Here is a 21,461-nt window from a genome sequence, read left to right as displayed (position 1 = left end):
ATATTTAAATAAAAACATTTAAAAACATTTTTCATGGCTTTCTTGTGGATTGATCGCAATTTCGTATGAAAGTGTTTCCATTTCAAAAACATTCAACAAAGGTTTCGATTGACTAACTTTGGATTTGTGGAAATAACATTTTGCCAAAATGATGATCAAGTTTATTAAAAAAAAAAAAAAATACTATTACAGAAACCAAACCGTACGTTTCCAGAAAAGACATTTGAGTCGATATGATCAATAATAAAAGTGTTGTTTATTGGCACAAAAAAATTATTTTCAGTTTGACCCTTTTCACACATTTTGTACATTTCAACGGATTAAAACTGACATCAAACAAAAGCGAGCTTCTTAACTCAAGTCCACTAGTTTAATGCTAATGCTTAATGCTAATGCTTAATGCTAGCGTATAATGCGATGCATCATAGGCAGGCTAACAGAAATTAGCACTGATGTTATGCTAGTTGAAAACCTTGAAACAGCTGCGACTTTAGCACACACAAACGAAGCATACCATACGGTGGATAGCAAAAGTCTTCACACCCTCTTGAAATGCCACCTTTGTCTGAGGGAGGGGGGGGGGGGGCTTGCCACATTTACTTAGCGCTCAAGGCTGCTTGATTGGTCAGATAAATAGCCAACTTGGAAACTGATCAATTATTCTAAATTTGCCCGGACGCCATCTTCTCCAGGGAATTTTCTCCTGGAGGAAATACACTTTTTGATGTGCGTGTGTGCGTGTTGTCCGCCTGGACATTGGGATGTGTCAGTTTTGATTAGCAGACGTGCAATTGGAGGAAGAGGAAGATGGGAGGGGGGGGGGGGGGGGCTGTCATGACGAGGAATCGGAATGCATTATTCATAGACTCACCTGGGGGGGGGGGGCGTCCATCCGTCCATCCGTCCGTCCGTCCGTCCTCCTCCTTTTCTCTCTCCTGAACATTGTGGAGAGAACAAATACACACACATTTACACACACACTCTTTACATTTTATTTAACAAAGCAAAGAACTTACTGATTGGAAATAAAAAAATAGATAAGTAATCAAAAAGACACTTTTTTTTTTATTAAAAAAAAAGGCCCAAAAGACAAAAAATTGGGAAAATGAAATGTACGTTAAAAAAAAAGACTTTTTTTTTAAGGTAAAGAAAAATATATAGTAAAAGACAGAATAAGGTCAAGGACAAAAAAACATGAAAAACACTTTCAAAAAAGTAAAAATAATAATAATAAAATTTAAGTTAAAGAAAAACATAACAAAAATTAAAGGCTAAAAAACAATAATAGTAAAATAAGTGATCAATATGAAGTTTTTTTAAGGCAAAATCAACCCAAAAAGAATTTGGGAAATACATTTAAATGGACATAAAAAGGAAAGCATGGGAACATTTTAAAAGACAATCATTCAAAATAAGTAAATATTGATTTAAAAAAAAAAAAGGAAGAGGAATACAAATTCTCAAAAAAAAAAATACAAAATTGTCAAAGGCACAAAAAATCACCAAAATAGACAAAGGAAGAAGAACAAATGAGAATGTTGACTATTGCGAGCAATTGTTGTGGAAATCACGATTGATAAAAGCGTTTGCGATGATCCAAAGAAGCGAGCGAGCGTTTGCTGAATTTTGCTGTTGGAAAAGATTTCCACTTTTTTTGCAGGAACAAAAACCAAAAGCAGCTGAGCCGCATTTTTTTTCTGGGGTCCGAAAACTGAGTGCGTGCGCCCCCCGCGCCCCTCCCATCGCCTCCCTGGCTCCGCCCCTTAATAACACACAGACACATTCGTAAGCGTGTGTCCGGTGATCCGTTAGCGCTCGCGTGTCCCCCGGACGGTGATTTGTTTAATCCGCGGAAATGACGGCGGCGGCGTGTAAACAAGCCGAGTGAGGAATGAAGGCGGCCGCCCGAGCGTGGCGGCGCCTCGCCGATCCATCAGCGAGCCTTCATAAAACACAACGGCCGACGCCGTGATGACTTCATCCCACACGGCGGGGGCCAAAGTCTGAAAAAGTGCGGCAGATTTCACGGCTAAGGCGCCGGCCGCTAACTTTTGTCCAAAAAACGCGGCGAGCGGCGGCTCGTAACTCGGCAGAAGACGGCCATTAAAGCCCACCGCCGATAAGTGCTAATGACGGCGCCATTTCACGCGGCATTACGCTAACGCCGCGTCAGAGCTGCGCATTTGCATCCTGGCCGCCATCTTTACCCGCTGGTGGGAATTTATGGAGCGAAGGCGAGGAACAATATCAAGCTTAGCGTTAAGGGTGCCGCGGCGAGATTTATGGCAAGGCTGACGGACGGGCATCTCATTGGCAGTTAGCGGCTAGTGCTAGCTTAAGGTTTCAAGCCAACAGGTGACACCCTGAGCCAACACCTTTGCTGTGGTGTGATTGATTTGCGTGCCCCAATCATCATCCGAGGAACAAACTTGTCTCGGACCTTGTAGCCGACGTTCTCACCGTCACCCATAGCGAACGGGTTTAGGCTGAGGGACCAGAAAAAGTGCGACCCTTATGCCAAAATGTTGAAGACCTCAATGACACCGACACCTTCCCATGAAGAGGACGAAGGAGGCGGGCTCGCTTATCTTGACGTAAAGCGAGGCGGCTGAAGAGCGTCTCAGTGGAGGACCTCCAGGATGGAGATGACGGTCAGGAGGTTGGGCAGCTAGCTAGACAGATAGCTAGCCAGGTGGATAGCTAGCCAGCTAGCCAGGTAGATAGCTAGCCAGCTAGCCAGGTAGATAGCTAGCCAGCTAGCCAGGTAGATAGCTAGCCAGCTAGCCAGGTGGATAGCTAGCCAGCTAGCCAGGTGGATAGCTAGCCAGCTAGCCAGGTGGATAGCTAGCCAGCTAGCCAGGTGGATAGCTAGCCAGCTAGCCAGGTGGATAGCTAGCCAGCTAGCCAGGTGGCTATCGACCCAGGTGGTTGGCTGGCTAGTCATTTATTAATTTTTTAATAAAATAAAAAATATTTACAGATCAAAAGTATTCGTAGTATTGCAATCTGAATCGGTGAATATTTGTAATGGTATCAAGATCGCTACTATTGACAATAGGCCTGTTTTGTCCAACCAATCAGATTTGAGATTTGTCCTCACAGAGTCAAAATGGCGGCTCGCCATGACGTCAGCGTTTTTGCGTCATCTGATGGGTTCGTCAGCGCAAAACACATTTCGGCGAGCAAAACACGTCTGTGGCGAGTCTGATGTTTTATTGGAACGTGTGATTTTGTCACGTTCTTGGGTAAATATTGATCATGCATTTTATTGCGTGGCTCGTAAGCGCCGACTTGCCAATTGGCGAGGCGGGACCGGAAAAAAAAACAAAAACACGTTTTCCAGCCGCGGCGCAGAAAAAACCAACAAGCGTATTTTACGGGCGCAGTTAATGGGAATAAAGCAGGCGGGCGGATGAGTGCAGATGTGTTTGATCCAAATGGTCATTTTCCTATTTGCTGCCTCATTGAGCTTGATGAACGACGGCCGTCAGCCGCGACGCGTGATGAATGGCGCCGGCGCCGCCGCCGCCGCCTTCGCATGCCCTATTGATTCGCCTTCTTTATTAGTCGCGCAAGCTGCCGGCCCGCTTGGCTGCCCGCGCGGCGTTCGCCGCTCGCGCCAGGCCGGTTCGGACCAGCAAACCGAATCGGGCCTCGGAAGCGAACGGCGCCGTTTGGAAAATCGCCAGATGACGTCATCTGGGGACGAGGTTGCAAAATAAAAGCCAGCGAGGCCAAAAGTTCTCATTTGTGTCCGGGAAATTCTATTTGGTTGTTTATTTAAATGTAATTACTTATTTTTTTGCTGATGATGTGGTTTTGTTTTGATTTTAATTCAATTGCAATTTTTTTTTTTTAAACAAACATTTTAAATAGCTTATTTTATGTTTTTTTGTTTTATGTATAAAAATATTTTATTTATTAATTAGTTTACAGTTTTTTACATCTAAAATTTAATTGTAATTGACTTAATGAAATGAAGAACATTTGAAATAATTTTATATTATAATATTAATAATTTGACCAGTATTTTTTATTTTACATTAAATGATTTTCAATAAAATAATGGAGACTTTTGAAGTTAATTTATAATTGACCAATATACAGTACACAAAACATCACAATAAAACATTTGGAATTCTTCTAATATATTTGTATGTTAAAATGTTAGTTCTTAGTCAAATAATTAACATTATTTTATTTATTTTTTTGCATTTATGTAATTTAAAACCATTTAATCTTGTTTTTTGACCAATATTTTTGTATTCTCTGTAAAATAAAAGAATTCAAACTTTTAAAGTAGAAAAAAAATCTGAACGTTTATTTATAATTCAACTAATGAATTTACAATGTCTAACGTAAAAAATATATATATTTAAATTTTAATTTTACTAATATTTTTGTAATTTTGTTAATTTGTAGATTAAATGTATTCATGTTTTTTGTTTATTTATAATGTACTCATTTTTAATTCAATTCACGTCCACGTTGGAGCTCCACATTTTATTTCCTGTTTGTCTTTTTTTTTCTTCTTTTTTTTCTTTTTTTTTCTCCCCAGTGGAGTCTCGCGATGTGCTGTCATGCTGACAAAGTGTGTGTGTGTGTGTGTGTGTGTGTGCGCGCGCGTGCGCGCGTAGACTCCGCGTGGCCCTCAGGGTGCCAAACAAGCGCGTTAAGCGTCTCCAGTGGCTCATCGCAACATTCATCTTGTCAGGGACACGGAGCCCCCCACGGAGCCCTCCTGGACCCACCAGCCTTGTCAAAACAAACGTTTATCTAACCACAAGACAACACGCCTGAAGGAGACACAGGAAGTCGGCCATTTTGGTTTGAAATGGCCTTTTTTGGCCAATCGGTCAGAATGGCCCCTCGATTGCGCCTGCGCCGGGTAACACTTTCGCATTTGGACATAAAATGGCTCTGCCATGTCGATCACAACATGACGTGAAAAAAAAAAAAGTCATCGAAATCGAACAGGAAGTCGGACATTTTAGTTTGAAGCGGCCACTTTGAATTGGATGCTCGCTGAGCTGAAGTCTCGCCCGATTTGCCGAGCGTGTGAGCTGTTTACATCCCGACACGCTCGACGACCGTGGCCCCTCCCCCTCCTCCCCCGCCCCTCCCCCTCCTCCCCCGCCCCTCCCCTCTGCAATTACAAAGCTTGCACGGAGACATAATGAAGCGGTGCGCGGCACTGAGCTGAGAGGTAATTACCCAGCAGCCCCGGCAGTGGCGGCGGCCAGGATGGGAGGAGGAGGAGGAGGAGGAAGATGAGGAAGATGAATAGCTGGCGCGCAAACGCACTGACCCCCTCCAAAGTTCCCTTCACCCCCCCCCCCCCCCCCCCCGGCGCCCTCCTCATCACGCACTCGCACTCGCTGCATGCCGGCAAGCTCGGAAGACGTCATCATGGATGGACACTTCTGCGGCCTTGATGAATGTGCGCGCGCGCGTGCGTGTGCGTGCGCGCCGTCCTTCCCTGCGAGCCGCTAATTGAGCGAAGGCCTTCAGACGCACATTTCTCGCTAATTTCACATTTGCTATTCAGGCGCTGGTCCGAGGAGACGCGTGCCGCCGAACCCGTCTCAGCCCCTCACGCACGTCCACATCACCCCCCTCCCCCAACCTCTCCCCCCCCCCAACCTCTTCCCGCCCCCTCCACTTCGCCTCTAAATGAGTTGTTTTGTTTGAAAATAAAAATGGTTTGCTTTCAACACTCACTACATCAAATGCGCACACACATTTGTAATATGGAGATATTTGTATTTATAATCTATATATAAATGAATAATAGTTCTGAAGTTGACATGAATCCGGACAATTAGTTTGTAGAATAAAGTCTAAATATTACAAGAAATAAAGTTGTAATTGTTAAAAAAAAAAAAAGAATCATAACATGAAAAATGTGGTGATAAAGAGAATAAAGTGATTTTTTTTTCTTTTACAAGAATTTTAAATTCACAATTGGACAAAAAGAAATGAAAAAGAAATAAAGTCTTGTGTTATGTCATTTTTTCCAAGTTTGATTGTAACATTCCAATTACATTCTCAGAAAGTTGATTGCATTATTCTGTAGATTTATTTTTATTCGAATATGACAAGTACAGTACTGTACGACTTTTTTAATATACCACTGATGTGAATATATGACTGGATAGCCAACAGGCAGACTTTTGAAGCCTCGAGGCCGCCATATTGCTCCTCCCAAGAAACGTTTCTCGGCATACGATCATTTACAATATCCACATTTTGAATAGAAACGTCATGATATATGACGTTTTATTTTTAACATAAACAAGAGGACTTCAGACATTTTACACTTGCCGTAAATGCAGGTATAAATCATATGCTTAAAGATGTTTACAGGAGGAAACGTGTATGTTTTTTTTTAAATCCAAGAATGATAACTATTATTCAACAAAAGATGCTTCTGTCAAATCGAATATTAATAAATAAATCAAAGAAAAAGGGGCTCTTCAAAGCAGAACACAGAGTCCACTTATTTATTTTTACTATTTTTTTTTTACTTCTTAAAAATTGCGTGCACGCACATATACATATATATTAGGACGGGGCATTCCAATATCCCAAAGTCATCCAGTTGGCTCTAATCAGGACAATTAGCGCAGAATTATCGCTGGACTCTGACAGACGTTCCTTGTAATTCTCTTTTATTTCCAACCTGCGCTAATCAGCGGCTCTCATTACAAACGCTAATTAAAGCGCAAATGAGCCAGTAGCGGCACCCAGACGCCCCCCCCCCCTGCCCCCCTCCGACAGTGAAAGTACCCCCCCCCCCACCACCACCACCACTCGATATCAATTAAGTCCAGCAGGCCGAGCGCACCCTGCAAATGCTTGATCGTGCCACTTTTTAGTTTGGAAAAGTCGGAACAGACTAATAATCAACGGCCACCACCTGGTTGGGGGGGGGGTGTTCCCCACCTGACCTTCCATCACGTCAAGATTATTGACATCACATTCCACTAGGCTTGAAATTTCTGTTTTTTTAAAAGGCTGTGAGTACGTGACATTTCGTGTCTCACCCCCTTTTTATTCTAATTTTCAAGAAATGCAAAAATAAAACTGAATGGAAACGCCGGAAATTCGAAAAAAGGACGAAAATTCAAAAGAAGGTTTTTATGCTTAGAAGGGGGTGCATTTTGAAGCGTATAGAAAAAAGGAACATTCACATTTTGGCGATGGAAACAGATTTTGAAAATAACCGCTGGCAAGACCAAATCACGTGGCAGGTTTTGACCGGATATGACGTCACACGTACGTTCGTCATCCCAGAGTAATGTCGGACGATAAAGTAAGGTAAGTTTGGGGGGACGACCGAACAGGAATCTTTTGGGAATTCATTAAAGAAAGCGAATATTAATGCAATTTTAGATGGAAAACAACAAAGAAACGCTTCGGTTGATCGAGAATTACAAAAGAAAACTCTGCTTCCTGGTCTTCTTCTTCTTTTATATTACTGGCAGATCACATCTCTATAGTGTATAGCGCCATCTACAGCGGCGGAAGTCCTCTCAATATTCGCAACAGAACAACAGATGGAAATGAATTTTGCGCATTTTCAGTAAATTTGCTTAAAAATTTCGTACTTGGGGACGCCCTAAAATCCGATTTAAAATGTCAAAAATCAAGCTTTTTTCCTCATTTTTTGTTCCTCAGAGGCCACCGTACCACCGGATATTTCATTATGTTTATAAACAACAAATAAATGAAATACTTCCTGGTGACCGACCAATCAGGAGTGGCCATCGTACTCCCTCGTTAGGTTCCAAAAAAATACTCACAATAAATGAAATCTGCCAAGTAGGAGGGGCAAGATGGCCGCCCTGTGACTTCAACGGCTTGCACGGGCGTATATGGGCTCAAACATCCTCAATGTTCAAACCTTCATAAATAAAATAAAAAAATTGGTACATTACTGTAAAAAAAAAAAAAAGCATGCAAAATTGCACTCACAAAAAATCAGCGAAACAGCGAGACCGCGAAAAGTAAACCGCGTTATATAGGGAACACGACAGCCAAAAAAAAAAAATCATTATTTTTTCCTCATTAAGAAAAAAAATCGAGTTGAAATAATTATACAAAGATGATAATTTAAACAGAACAAGAGGAAAAAGTGCAAGCATTTTACATCATGTAACATCTTGTCCACATTCGCTTTGTTTCTTTGTTTCTTTGTTTTAATTGGTCAAAAGGACTTGGTGGTCAAGTTTACTCGTGGTGTCATCATCATGTAATTGCACCACGCAATATAGTAAGCAAGCCATTTGTAAATGAAACACTATTTGGAAGCCTTTCATGCAGCATAATGATAATGCAAATCGTTGTATATTTTCCTATTTCGCAGTTGTGTGCACTGACGCGTCTTTGTTAATGATTTACTCGATCGATTGCGCTGTCATCGTTTAGTCGCGACTGCCTTCCGCCTTCTGCCTTCCGCCTTCCGCCTGCTCCCCTGCTAACTTAGCTTGCCTCCGGCACGCGACAACAACAACATCTCATTCTGCACAATAAACTTCTACTGCACCAGCCGGACCCATGGCCGACCCAAGAATACGACAGATCAAGATCAAAACCGGCGTTTTGAAGCGGTGAGTTTGCCTAGTAACAAGAGTTACATCAGGGAACGTGACACCGAGGCAGCTAGCAGGCTAGTTAGCTCAGCAGCGCTAACAGGCCCAAGATGCGACAGCGTTTCCCGGCAAAGGCTTTGCGACACTCCGGTGCTTTGACGCAGGCCTGTTGAAGAATGCGCCGCACTGTTGCGGTCTTCCACAAAATATATTTATATATATATTTCAAAACTATTATGTGGCGCTGCTTGCCATATGTGTCGTTATATTTGTTAGCATCGCTCGTGGCGTTTTGTTAGCATTTCGTTGTTCGTGCTATTGGTTTACTCTTTAGCTCCCGCGCGGCTAACGACAAGCAAACTATTGTGACTATCATACTTGACATTTGTGTTGATCTTTCTGTTTATTGTGTTCTTAAAATGCTCGTAATGATTTGCAACCTTCTTCTGTGACGTTAACGCCTTACTGTCATTGTAAATACAAATGGAACTAAATAGATTTCTTTAGGCAAATAAGATGTCATTTTCTTTTATTGATTTCAATTATTTTTGATTTCCAACTTTGTTGATTCCATGTTAAAAAAAAGAGATTTTTTTTTTTTTATAACTATACAAATTCAAAGTACGAAATAAACACCAATCATTGGTTAATAAACACTAATCGGGTTAAGAAAATGCTTGTGTAATACATTTTAATGCAAAATTTTAATGAATCTGAGTTGATTAATCAATTATAAAATATTCAATAGTGACAGCATTAGTGGATCGTTCAAGAGCTGAAAGAAGGAAAAAAAGTTCCAGCAAAGACGTCATCAAATGAAATGTCTAGAATTTGATTCATTTCGTTGGATGTTGTGCTGCTCCTCGTGGTGTGCCAGCCTCGACCACTAGGGGGCAGATGATGATAAACACATTGAAGATTGCGTTTGTGCGCAGGCTGGCCAAAGAGGAGGAGTCGTACAAGACGGAGGCCAAACAGCAGGAGGAGAAGATCGAGCAGCTGAAAGCGGACGCCGCCGATACTTACCTCATCAAGCAACACGTATGTTACATCACATGTCACGCCCGAAGAACACGTGACACTTTTGTGCAAATCCAAAAAATTGTTTTCCCTTTTTGTGATTGGGGAGAATCTGCCATGTTTTATCACTATGAAAGTCTGCTAGCTTAATGCTAACATACAACAGGAAATGCAAGAAGTGGGCTAATGCAAGTTAGCATAAATGCCACAACACAACAATTCTCACAGGCAAATGGTTAGCCTAGCCTAGTAGCATAATTAGCAACGTCGTATTTAAACAGCAGAAATCGAGTCGAACCGTTAGCAAGCTGGCTTGTGTTGTGACAACTTTCTCTTTGACAGTAGTTGGGGACCTTCTCTGTTCTTAATTACGCTGCGTCTCTTCCTTCAGACCTCAGCACTGCCCGCCATGTTGTGGCTAAATGTGGTACTGCACTGAAGACGCGCAAGTCTAAATTTGTAAAAACGAGGCTCGGCACCGTCGGGATTTTTGGGGCCGATCGAGTTTCAACAAACCGATTTGATCCATTTCAATAACTTTGGAAATCAAAGTAATTCAATGACACAAAGACTGTACTTGAGTTTTTAATAAAATGATTTTGACATCATTATTTTGTGATTGGAAGGTTGAGGGCACAGAAGTTGAACTTTCTGCTCCCAAAATAACGACAAAGCTTTAAAAAAAAGGATTTGCTTTTGCTGTAATGTTTTATTTTGTGGATCCGATCAACGACTTCGTTGAATTCCAGCCGATCGTCGATTTATTGGTCGGTCACGATTCAGTTGATTTTGAGGGGTTTGCTTTCGGGCTTGGAAAAAAAAGTGGGCCACAAAAAATAGTTTGCCGCGACATCGTTGTAAATCCACCCGATTTTTTTTTATTTATTTTTTTATAAATAGAATAATCAAGAAGACGATAAATTGTAAAACGATTTGCCAGTTGACTCCAAGCAACTTTTCCTCCATTTTGCTGTTCTTGTGGTTTCAACTTCCTCGGCTTTGATTCCTCAGCCGGCGGCCATGTTTGCCGCGAGCATTCAAATTGCGAGCGTGTGCGTGTTTTGTTTGTTGATTGATTCGGGGGCGAGCGGCGGCACGCTTGGCTGGCGCTACTGGCGAGGCGGCGAGGCCAGACGGACGGCGGCGGGAGATGATGCAGCTCACGCAGGATGGATTACAGCTTGTTGGCGTGTTGTTTTTTTCATTTTCGTGGAATCAATACGTGGCGAAGTGTCATCATCTTTTTTCCCGCCGCTGATGGGATCATTCCACGCAGCCAGAGGGCGCCGTGACTTTTCTTCTTGGCCTGGTGGCGCCCTTGCACGTGCCGGCGCTTTTTTCAATCGCTTGACGGGTTTGAAAAGTTGCTCACCAGAATCTCAGCGGGATCAAATGCACACGACGGCGTATAAAAAAAAATTTTTTTCGAGGGCGGGGCAAAATATTCCGAGGGGAAAAAATCGTCAATTTGCGAAAAATTCCAAGAAATACGAGCGTGCTCGTCGGACGTTCGTGCCGATGCTTTTTGGTGGGATTTTGAAAATAAGAAGCTCGTCACGGCTTCAACCGCTTCACGGCACTGCCGGCACCAAAGACGCCTCGCTTTGCAAAAGTCCACACCCCCCACGTATTCCAACCCGATCCGACGCCACGACACTCATTTCTACGCCGATCGGACGGCGCCCGGCGTCGGCCCAACGCGGTTCGACTCCCGACGCCGGTTTGGTGGTTTTGAGGCCTTAAACTGAATGTTGTTGTTGTCGCCGTTCAGTTGGCGAGCTTGCAGGAAACCATCATGATGATCCCGGACAGTCGCCGCCGCATGACCGTGGCGCACGCCGACCTCACGCAATTGCTGGTCAGTCGGACGACGTCGAGCGCTGCTGAATGAGCGAGTGAATGCGAGGCCCAATTGTGAAGCGCTTTGGGCGCCATCTGGTGGCGTGAAAGCGCTTCATAAATGCCGTCCGTTTAGCATTTAGCATTTAGCATGGCGGCACCACCTTGCTGTGGCTGCCTTGTTTTTAATGCATGTTTATTTATTTGAGGACTAAAACACTTATTGAAGTCACTTTCTTTTCCTTTTTTCTTTTCTTTTTGCACAATCCTTGCTTTCTTTCTCCCGTTCTCACGACAGCACTTTTGATTGTTAGTTGTTAAAACTTTTGTTGTCGTCCCTGCAGGAAGCGGAAGAGGAATTGTCCGAGTCGACCGAGTACCAGGAAGCCAAAAGCGTGTTGGACTCCATCAAGTTGGAGGCGTGACGCGACGCGACGTCTTTGTTTTCGCCGTGAGCTTGCCCCAAATCTTCGTTCCATTTTTTATTTTATATTTTATTTTTATTTTTTTTGCAAAAGAAACCGCTCCACGTTGACCGCCGCTTTTTAAACTCTACCAATCCATGCAAGTGTCGTTTATGTTTGTCTTGCTGTTGTGACCACAAATACATTGCAGACTGACTGGAACGCACGTTTGTCGTCTCTTTGGTGTCGCGTCACATCCACTTAACTTTGCCATTCACTCCACGCGCATTTAAATGTAAACAATAATTTTCCCTGCTATTTGTCCACTTGTTCCCCCGCACGATTTATCTGACTTCATCACCGATTTTTAAGTGATGGTTTTTGTTTTTAGTTTTTTTTTACAGTACGCATGCAATCTCCTTCAGTGTAGTACCACATCGTGCCACAACATGCCAGGCAGCACTGAGCTCCACGGGGGGAATTTCAGCATAATTATGAAGCGGATATTGTTGTATGCTCACTTTTTATGTCTTACTGCTACGTGTGTTAATGCTGCAGTTTTTTTTTTTTATTTAGAATTATCAATGCATTTTTCCATTAGCCCTTTTATGGCATTTTTGCTTTAAGCTAGCAGACGTTTGTAAAACGAAATGAAACTATCTGCCAGTTGTATTAAATCTAAATGATTAGCATGTATGCGAAGACCACGTCAATGCAAAAGGATTTTCAAAAAAAATCATTGCTAATGTTAGAAAAAATGATATCCAACATTTTGCCTCATTTTATAGGCAACGCTTACTACGCATCCCCAGAACACACAAAAAAAAACACTGTTCGCCCCGCCCCCCTTCCCTCCTGCTGCTGCGTGTCACTGCCCCCCCCAACCGTCCCTTGAAGAGGAAATGGCTTTCCAGCGCTGATGATTCCATTTGGAGGTGTAATTGTATTGTTTTCACACAAGTCGCGGCAGCCCTGGATGGAGTCGGCTCGGCTGCAGGTGACGTCATCGTGCTAATTGAGTTAGGCCTCAATTGCGCTCGTGCGGCTTCTGCGGTTTTATTTTGTGCCAGTCCAGCCTTGGCATCTGCTCCACGTTTATATTGTTGGTCGCATTTTCCAGGACAAATGTTTACAATTCCATCACTTGTCGCAGCCGCAGAGCAACTAAATGAAGATTAAACATATTAAGCACATGTATGAACTCTCGTGAGATGTGCCTGAAGTTGTGCCTTTTGGCAACACAAGAAACAATCTTGAAGCATATCAAAAAGAAATTCTCCATACCTCAAATGTGACAATTCAATTTTCGTTCAATCAAATACATTTAATACGATAAACAAAAACATGTAATAGCTAATACATGTTTAATTAAATGTTCATTGTTTCACATTTAATGCCTTAATGTTCCCCCAAAGTACATATTTAGTCTTTTTCTCGCTTGTGTTTTTGTTTTCCGCTCTTTCCTCTTCTTGTCCGACTTCCTGACTTAAAAAAAAAAAAAAGGCCCCGAGGATGCGAAACGTACTTAGAAATTTTGCAGTAAAAGCAAAACTGTAATATCTACAAAGAAATCTGTTTTAAAATGTAGAAACAAAATATTTGCAAATATGTATTTTACATCGCGTCTTTTCAAAGTGCAGTTTTGGATTTGATGTTTTTTTTAATTCCTAAAAATGACGAATAGATATAAAAGTATTAATATCGATTACATGTTTTTGATGCATCCGTCATATTCATTAGCTCCATTATTAGTCTCTATTTTAAGCTGGAACGTCTTTTTAATGCCATTTGGGCCATTTGATGGCAAACGTCTGAGCTAGCATACCGGAGCTAACTTTTGCTAATAACTTCCGGTGAACAATTGTGATTAAATGAAGGATCCCGTCTGGCTCAATTTGACGACAAATGTCAAGTGTTTTTTTTTTTTTTTTAATGAATTGTGCACCAGATTTGCATTTTCTTTTAATCACAAAATAAAGCTGATAAAAACAATTAATTGCTACTGAGCAATCTTCACCTTCAAACTCATTATTCATATGAAATGACAAATGTATGCACTCATTTGATGTCAATTGCATAAGTTATATGTTTATTATGTTAGCAAACTAGAGCTAACATTTGCTAACAGCTCGTCCAACTAAATTGAAGTTTCTCTCCAACACAATTTGATGATGAATGGTAAAAAGATTTGTTTTTCATTATTGATGTATGCCAAATGTCGGCTGCTTAATTTTTTATCAGTGAAAATGTGTGATTATGTGTTATATAACAGTTAAACCAACTTTTGTTGCGTAATATAACAAACGTTCATGTTAGCATACTTGAGCTAATGTTTGCTAACATGTTATATTCAGTGCTCTATAGTCCATTTAATGATTCTGGATTGGATGCAAAATGACACAAAGTGTTTTTGAAATCCAAGTTTGCACTCTTGTCCTTCATTTAAATCCACGCGATTCAATAAATGCGTGCTCGTGCTAACCAGGCGAGTTTAGCTTGTTGCTACTTGTTAAGCACCAGAGAAGGCTTTTTATTTTTTTTATTTTTTTTTGTCATTGTGCTTTAATTGAGTGCACGAATCAAAGCCAATTAAGGTCAATCAAGTGCTGGGCTGAGGGAAGGCGTTTTGTTGGGGGCTGTTGGCCGGGGTTCCTTCCTCTCTGATTGGTCGCCGCCGTCGGCCGCCGGAGCCTCCGCTCGCCGGTTAAGCCCCTCCCCGTCCTTCCAAAGTGCATTTGAATGCAAGCTGCGCGTCTTTTTAAGCGCAAAACGAATTTGCTTTCATTTAAGGACTGCGAGATTTCCTAAATAGGCACAGACGGGGTTTGTAAAAAAAAAAAAAAAAAAATCTCTCCTCTCTCCATTTTTTTCCCCTTTTTTTCCCCCATTTTTCTTCATCTTTGCTGCGGGTTCGACGGTGAGCGGCGCGCGATGCTCTCTCACGCCGACCTCTTGGATGCTCGCCTGGGTGAGTTGTCGTCGCCCAACTCGGCGCTTCAACTCTGCTGTAAGCTCCACACTCACTCACGCACGCACGCGCACGCGCGCTCACGCAATCATCAGTCCATGCGCGCCGCCTTGATTCGCCGCGCTAATTCATTGGAAAAGCAATTATTATTATATTGCTGCGTAATTTGATTTAACAATGCCAGCATGGCGAGCATTTCAAGGGCAGCTTGAAGTGCTATTTTTTTTCTCTCTTCATACTTTTCCATCACTAACTTTTATAAAAAATGTGGTTCACTTTGATTTGTTTTCGTTAATTCGTTTCATATGTCATGATTTTCCCCAGTTTATAATAATAATGGAGATTAAAATGTAGGATGTTTTTCATGTGTTCTTAGTACAACGATGTGCATGATAAGCTTTAATATAGAATGTATGCAATCATATTATATAACTTGAATATTTTTGGGAGAAAATAGGTGTTTTTTTTGTTTGTTTATTTACACACAATCTTTAAAAAAAAATATGGCAGTAAAAGAATTTAAAGAAAAATAAAAAATTCACATTATTGAACGGGGACTGTCTCGTATTTTTCTTGTCGGCCTACTGTCTTAAAATGTATTATATTTTAATTTCAATCACAAATCAAATCATTGTGTTTAGCCCGATCCAAATTCTGTCTCTGTAAATTTATGAGCTCAGAGAATCAAATACAAATTTGTCACGCATTTGTGCGGATTGTTTTGTCTGCCATTGGCGTAAAACCTTTTTTTTTTTTTAAATGTATTGTTATTTTAATATAATTTAAAAATATATATATTATAATTTTTTACATTTATTTAGTTCTTTAGGCTATAACCGAACATGACCCGCAATTTTGAGCGACAATTTCTCTATTGACTTCTGTTGATGTAAATTGCTTGTGTTGAAATTGAACCAAAGGATGGAAAAGAAAAAGAAAAAACAAGCCGTTGACATTTCATCTTATGAAATGTTTTGTCACGCGTGCGCGTGCAGGGATGAAAGATGCGGCCGAGCTCCTGGGCCACCGCGAGGCATTCAAATGCAGGCTGGCCGGAAGTGGACCGGACCCGGGACACTCCGCGGAACCGGGCCCGGACGTCGTGGAGGGCGCCACCATGCTCCCCGCCGATGACGTCACGTCGTCCGGGCCGGCAGGAGGAGGCTCCCTGCACCCGAACCCGGGGCAGGGGATCAAGGAGCAGGATAAGCAACCGAACGCCGCCGGCGGAGGTCAGCAGCACAATCCGAACCAGAGCCAACAGCAGGCCCAGAAACAGAAGCGGCACCGGACCCGCTTCACGCCGCCGCAGCTCAACGAGCTGGAGAGGAGCTTCGCCAAGACGCACTACCCGGACATCTTCATGCGGGAGGAGCTTTCCCTCAGGATCGGCCTGACCGAGTCCAGAGTGCAGGTACCGGTCCAGTACTCGAGAAAACGCCGCCTTGGTCGTCCACGCGAAGTCCTCCGCTTGCACAGCTGCAAAATATTTGGAACGTTTTGGTTGCAAATACTGACAACTCTCAAATTGTAATGACATCATTTTGAATGAAGAAACGAAACAAACAAAAAGAACCTCAAGTCTAAATAAGAAAAAAAAGCTTCAGCATTTGATCCGTGTCACTTTTCCAGAGCTGCATTGAGGCCGATAAAAAAAAGAAAAAAAGTTGAATTTTTCTAATCTGTTAGTGGGGAAAAAGCAAGAATTTAAAATGTAATTATTGTCAAACTAAATGAAATGTCAAATCTGCTGCATTTCAAGCGGTTGTTGTAATTTTTTTGTAGAAAATTATAATAAAAAAATAAAAGAAGTTATTGTTATCAAGTTTTTGTCCCCAAAAAAATCTTTGATTAAAATTCCGACTTTTCGAAATAATTTTACACGTGACCCATTCTCCATATTATTCATTTCTGCTTTCATTTTATATCCTTATCCAAATGTATTGTTATTGCCTCTGTTGGTTGGCAACACATCTTATATGTGAGGGTCAAAATATAAAATAAGTTCACGCATCTCAGGCCTGTCGCGTAAACGCACAAACAATCAAATCAATACGTTAGAATAGAATAAAATATAGATATCATATCCTGCAAGCCAAAGGATCGCAATCTCAATAATAACCATCATCATAATCATCATCATAATAATCATCTTGACTGTTATTGTTCTTCTTACGTGCAATTGGATTCTCATTTGCATAAAATTAGAAAGTGAAATGATGCTCATCAGACACAGACGAGACATGCTGTCATTTCTGTTTGTCTTGTCTTTTGAATTTATATTTGAACCTTTTTTTTGCATTGTTATTATGAGGGAAGACACCGGAGATGCTTTTGCTTTTATTCGGCTGGGCTTGGCCTCCCTCGCGCAAATGTTGCCATTCATCATGTGACGAGTCGGGAAATAACATCATCAACATTTGTCACCGCTGCTTTTCCTCCGCATTAACGCGCCACAATTTGGCTTACTTTCATTTTTCAAGTCATCATCATCAGGTCGAGTCGCACATTTTTCTCTCCTGGATTGTTGCGTGCGCGTGTGACCTGCGCCAGACGCCTTTGAGAAAATTGCCTATTTTGTCTTTATTTGGAAATTAAAATCGTTTCTCCCCGATGAGTGCGTGGCGCACCTTGAGTGCAAAAACCGTAAAGACTTGCCATTATGATCGGCTGGATGATTTATGATAAAAAAATTTTTTAACGCTTTTGTTTAAAAACGTACTAAATTGGTCGTTTGAGTGTATTTTGAGGACATTAATCGAGTGTTTGCGGTGCACTCGCTTCCTTTTCAATCTACTAGGAAAATAGTGGTCGTTATAATTCGATCAATATTGGTGACGTGTTCAAATAGCGAACAAAAGCAAACGATGAAATCCTATGCCTTAAAATGTTAAAGCTGGACGAAAGTGTTTTGTGAAAACAAGCGAAGGCAGCTGCACTGTTACGTAAATTAAAAACAGTCATCCCTAAATCAGAATTAAATAACATAGGCCTTCTGTATTTATGCTTTTTTTTTTTTTAAGGGATGGGGTGCGTTTAATCGCTTAATTAAGTGACCCAAGAGAGCACATTTAAGGGGCACGAAAGTGCATCTTTGAAATACGTATTAAGACAAAATTAGGCTACGCACGGTAATGTATTATATGTATACATAAATCATGTAGAGTGAAGATTAATTCTGATATGAACACATTGCATACATCCGTTTTATTATAGTGCAACTATTTTGCGGTGAAGCCTTTATTTAGTATCAATTAACAAAGTCCAAATTTAGCTATCGCGGCAAGCTAACTAGCTAACACTTGCTAATGAACTCCAAACGTTACGTCTGACTCGTTTTGATGAGGCACACCTGTATTCATTTTTTTAACGGAATTTTGCCTAAACACTGATCATTATCACAAATGAATTCTAATAAACATGCATCATTAAAAAAAACCAAAAATGATTGGTGTTCATGCTAAGGAGAAGCTTGTCAATCATTTGAGGTGCATTAAGTGTCCCAGTCAGCCACAAAATTCCTGTATTCTATTTCTTGAAGGACAGCCGAGTACACTCTAACATTTACAATTATATACCCCCCCCCCAAAGCTATATATTTTGTTAATATTAAATTTCTGTTAATATACACCACGTTACCATTCTCATATACGTGACTGAAATGCTGTCGTACATGACTGACGACTCAAAACTGAAACTGAAATTGTGTCACTGGCACTGCTGCTTTTTCTCCACCTCTACACTACTGAATAAATCAAATATCTACTAAAACACTCTCATTTACACTATTCTGATTTCCCCCCCTCTCATATGCAACATTTAAATACTCATATGCAGTGCTGAAATGCTCTCATATAAACTAGCAAAGTTCTCATACACACTACTAATACTTTTTTTGCTCATGCTACTGAACCACTCTCAGAAACATGACTGAGGTTAGATTGGCTATCGAAATGCTCTCATGCACTACGGAAATGCTCTCATACAAAAATGAAATGCCCATACATGCTACTGATACACTTAAATGCTAGCATACATGACTGACCCCCCCCCCCCCCCCGACGACTACACAAAACTCTCCCATTCACTACTAAAATGCTCTTATTTACATTATTCTGAATTCCGCCTTCTCAAATGCAACACTTAAATGCTCTCATATGGAGTGCTGAAATGCTCTCATATAAACTAATGAAATTTTTTTTTGGGGGGGTAGCTTCATTACTGAAACGCTCTCATGCTTAGTGATTTGTTGTTGTTGTTGCTCCTGACTTGCTCTCACATGGTGGCGCGTTGGTCCACGTGCAGGTGTGGTTCCAGAACCGCCGCGCCAAGTGGAAGAAGCGCAAGAAGAGCACCAACGTGTTCCGGTCCCCGGGCACGCTGCTGCCGACCCATCACGGCCTGCAGCAGTTCACCTCGGCGGCGGCGGCGGCGGCGGCGGCCATGGGCGACGGCCTGTGCTCCTTCCACGCCAACGACGGGCGCTGGGCCCCCGCCAACATGTCCCAGCTGCAGCTGCCCCCCGCCCTGGGGGGCCGCCAGCCGCCCCTGTCCCACTCCCAGTGCGGCCTCCAGCCGCCGCCGCCGCCGCCCTCCATGGGGCTGTCGGGCGGCGGGCTGCAGTCCCACCTGTACCAGCCCCCCTTCCACGGCATGGTGCCGTCGGCCAACGTGAGCGTCTCGCCGCAGCTGTGCGCGTCTCCGCCGGACGGCGACATGTGGAGGGGCACGAGCATCGCCTCGCTCCGCCGCAAGGCGCTGGAGCACACGGTGTCCATGAGCTTCACCTAAAAGCGCCCGTTTTGGATTTTGCCAAGAAACGCCGTCAATGCTGAAGAGGATCCGCACGAGAAAATGTGCCGTTCTCCTCTTTGCACATTTTCGCCGGAAGTCCAAACGTCCAGATTGAGGAAAGACGTGGATCTTTTTTCCGTCTTCGAAAATGTCCACTTTTGCCACCATTCAACATTGAAGTGAATGAGACATAAAAAAAAGAAGAAACGAAAACGGTTCCTCGCTTACAAATTCCAAACGTTCGTTCCAAACATCTTGCATGGGAACTTTCCGCATTGGCCGACTGCATTTTTCACGCTAAAATTCACAAATGAAGAAAAATCGGACAAAATGTAAACACATTTTACGTATAACTGCTGCCGTGGGCGTGTCTAGTCCATTTTGGCGGGAGCTTCAAGCACCCCTAATTTGCATCCCGGCCCCCCCTAAAAAAAATTAGTTTTTATGTACGTGCTTTTCAATCAAGCTTGAGAAGTAATCGGACGACAAAAGTCACGAATCGGGTCAGGCGGGATCCGAACCGACCACAGATCAATGACGATCTCAAAAGATGGAAATACTTTGTCGAAATGTATTATTTTCACAACATTACAGCATCGAGGAAATGTTTCGGGTGTTTGAATGAGAATGCGAGAAGCGAGCTGTTGTTTCCAGCCAAGATGCTGCTGACGAGCTAACGAATTGAACGGCCATCAGCAAAAAGTGTCATAAATGGGAAATTGAAATTGCACGAAAATGTACAAAATGGTGAAAGTCGTCGAGCGCGGCCGGGAGAACTTTTTGACATCTTTCTTCCACATTTGATTCAAAGCGTCCCAACTTCAAAATGTCAAACTCATTCAGGAAATCATGTTATTATTCTTGGCATCAATACCAAGCCCCGAACTCCGACCTTTTCACGCACGCAAACAACCAACCAATGAAAGCACATTTCCTCATGTTGGCAATTTTACACTTTGGCCTCCCTCCGCATTTCAAAACATTCAACATGGCCGCCAACGTCAGCATTCACAGTCGAGGCGCTCTTTATTTATTTATTTAAACGTTGATTTTGACAGAGCGCTTCTTCATTTTTATATGATTTCGCTTGCTGACTTCCAAGTGGACTTTTGACAGCACGGAGGAAAAAAGACAAAGACGAAGACAAACTTGCGCGCTTGCTGTCGTCACGCTTGAATTTGCATAACTGAATTGACTGTGAAATGATGACGGTGATGATAAATAACGACTTTTCAGAATGTCACCGCCATTTTTTGGGACATGTTTCTATCGATTCCATGTAGAAATGATTCCAATAAAAAATGGAAATCATTTCAATCACATGACAGAGACAAGATTGGATAGAATTATACATTGCACGGCGCAAGTGTTTTTATTTTATTTTGCGAGTTTTTTTTTATTTTTTTACCTTCACACTTCCTACTGAGTACAAGTTTTGTTGTGTTTATTTTTACACTCATAATGCAAACGCTGGTTGCAATTAATGGATTAAAATAAGATTTTAACTATTTTATGATGTTCATTGTTTACAAAATAAATCCAAAGTTGAAAAAGTGAGGAAATGAATTTTGTTTCATTGTTTAAAAATGGATTAAGTTTCATGATGAAACATCCATTCATCCATGAACCGAAATGCTTTATTTAAATAAATAAAAAATCAATTTCATCTCAAATTTCCAGTTTAAGGGAAGCAAAACTGGCCTTTGAGGCTGAGAGCGCGACCTCCGCGCCAGCACTTCCTATAAGGACAAAATGACAGGTAAATCGCCAGGCAAGATTGTGGGGCTAAAACTGAAAGTGAGTGAAATGATGTTTTACGGCCAGCCAATATGACAGGCACCT

At 41.9% G+C, this 21,461-nt stretch overlaps 2 protein-coding genes across 3 annotated transcripts; both read left to right on the top strand.

Annotated features, from left to right (window-relative positions):
- Positions 1-8,283: 8,283 nt before the first annotated feature.
- Positions 8,284-12,079, top strand: tbca (tubulin cofactor a). The gene is made up of 4 exons (XM_086097196.1): positions 8,284-8,612; positions 9,530-9,635; positions 11,386-11,472; positions 11,798-12,079. Exons 1-4 carry the CDS (start codon positions 8,560-8,562, stop codon positions 11,876-11,878), a joined length of 327 nt encoding a protein of 108 aa, XP_085953322.1. The 5' UTR covers positions 8,284-8,559; the 3' UTR covers positions 11,879-12,079.
- A 146-nt stretch (positions 12,080-12,225) lies between these two features.
- Positions 12,226-20,985, top strand: otpa (orthopedia homeobox a). 2 transcript variants are annotated; one of them, XM_086097195.1, is made up of 3 exons: positions 12,226-14,825; positions 15,821-16,239; positions 19,131-20,985. In XM_086097195.1, exons 1-3 carry the CDS (start codon positions 14,789-14,791, stop codon positions 19,614-19,616), a joined length of 942 nt encoding a protein of 313 aa, XP_085953321.1. In that variant the 5' UTR covers positions 12,226-14,788; the 3' UTR covers positions 19,617-20,985. The 2 variants fall into 2 exon arrangements, with proteins under 2 accessions (XP_085953321.1, XP_085953320.1); XM_086097194.1 differs by having other exon boundaries at positions 12,226-14,864.
- The last annotated feature ends 476 nt before the right edge of the window (positions 20,986-21,461 follow it).

Source organism: Leptonotus elevatus, chromosome 15 (genome assembly GCF_054856555.1).
Source record: "Leptonotus elevatus isolate MCC_2025b chromosome 15, RoL_Lele_1.0, whole genome shotgun sequence".
NCBI lineage: Eukaryota > Metazoa > Chordata > Actinopteri > Syngnathiformes > Syngnathidae > Leptonotus > Leptonotus elevatus.
The sequence above is the reverse complement of the archived record's forward strand: the minus strand, read 5'-3'. Positions and strand labels throughout refer to the sequence as shown.

Excerpts from the sequence above, each read along its gene's own strand:
- tbca (XM_086097196.1), top strand. The coding sequence starts at position 8,560 with ATGGCCGACCCAAGAATACGACAGATCAAGATCAAAACCGGCGTTTTG. Across the intron at positions 9,636-11,385 it reads CTTACCTCATCAAGCAACAC|TTGGCGAGCTTGCAGGAAAC; the intron begins GTATGTTACATC and ends GTCGCCGTTCAG. Across the intron at positions 11,473-11,797 it reads CCGACCTCACGCAATTGCTG|GAAGCGGAAGAGGAATTGTC; the intron begins GTCAGTCGGACG and ends TCGTCCCTGCAG.
- otpa (XM_086097194.1), top strand. The coding sequence starts at position 14,789 with ATGCTCTCTCACGCCGACCTCTTGGATGCTCGCCTGGGTGAGTTGTCG. Across the intron at positions 14,865-15,820 it reads CTCGGCGCTTCAACTCTGCT|GGATGAAAGATGCGGCCGAG; the intron begins GTAAGCTCCACA and ends GTGCGCGTGCAG. Across the intron at positions 16,240-19,130 it reads TGACCGAGTCCAGAGTGCAG|GTGTGGTTCCAGAACCGCCG; the intron begins GTACCGGTCCAG and ends GTCCACGTGCAG.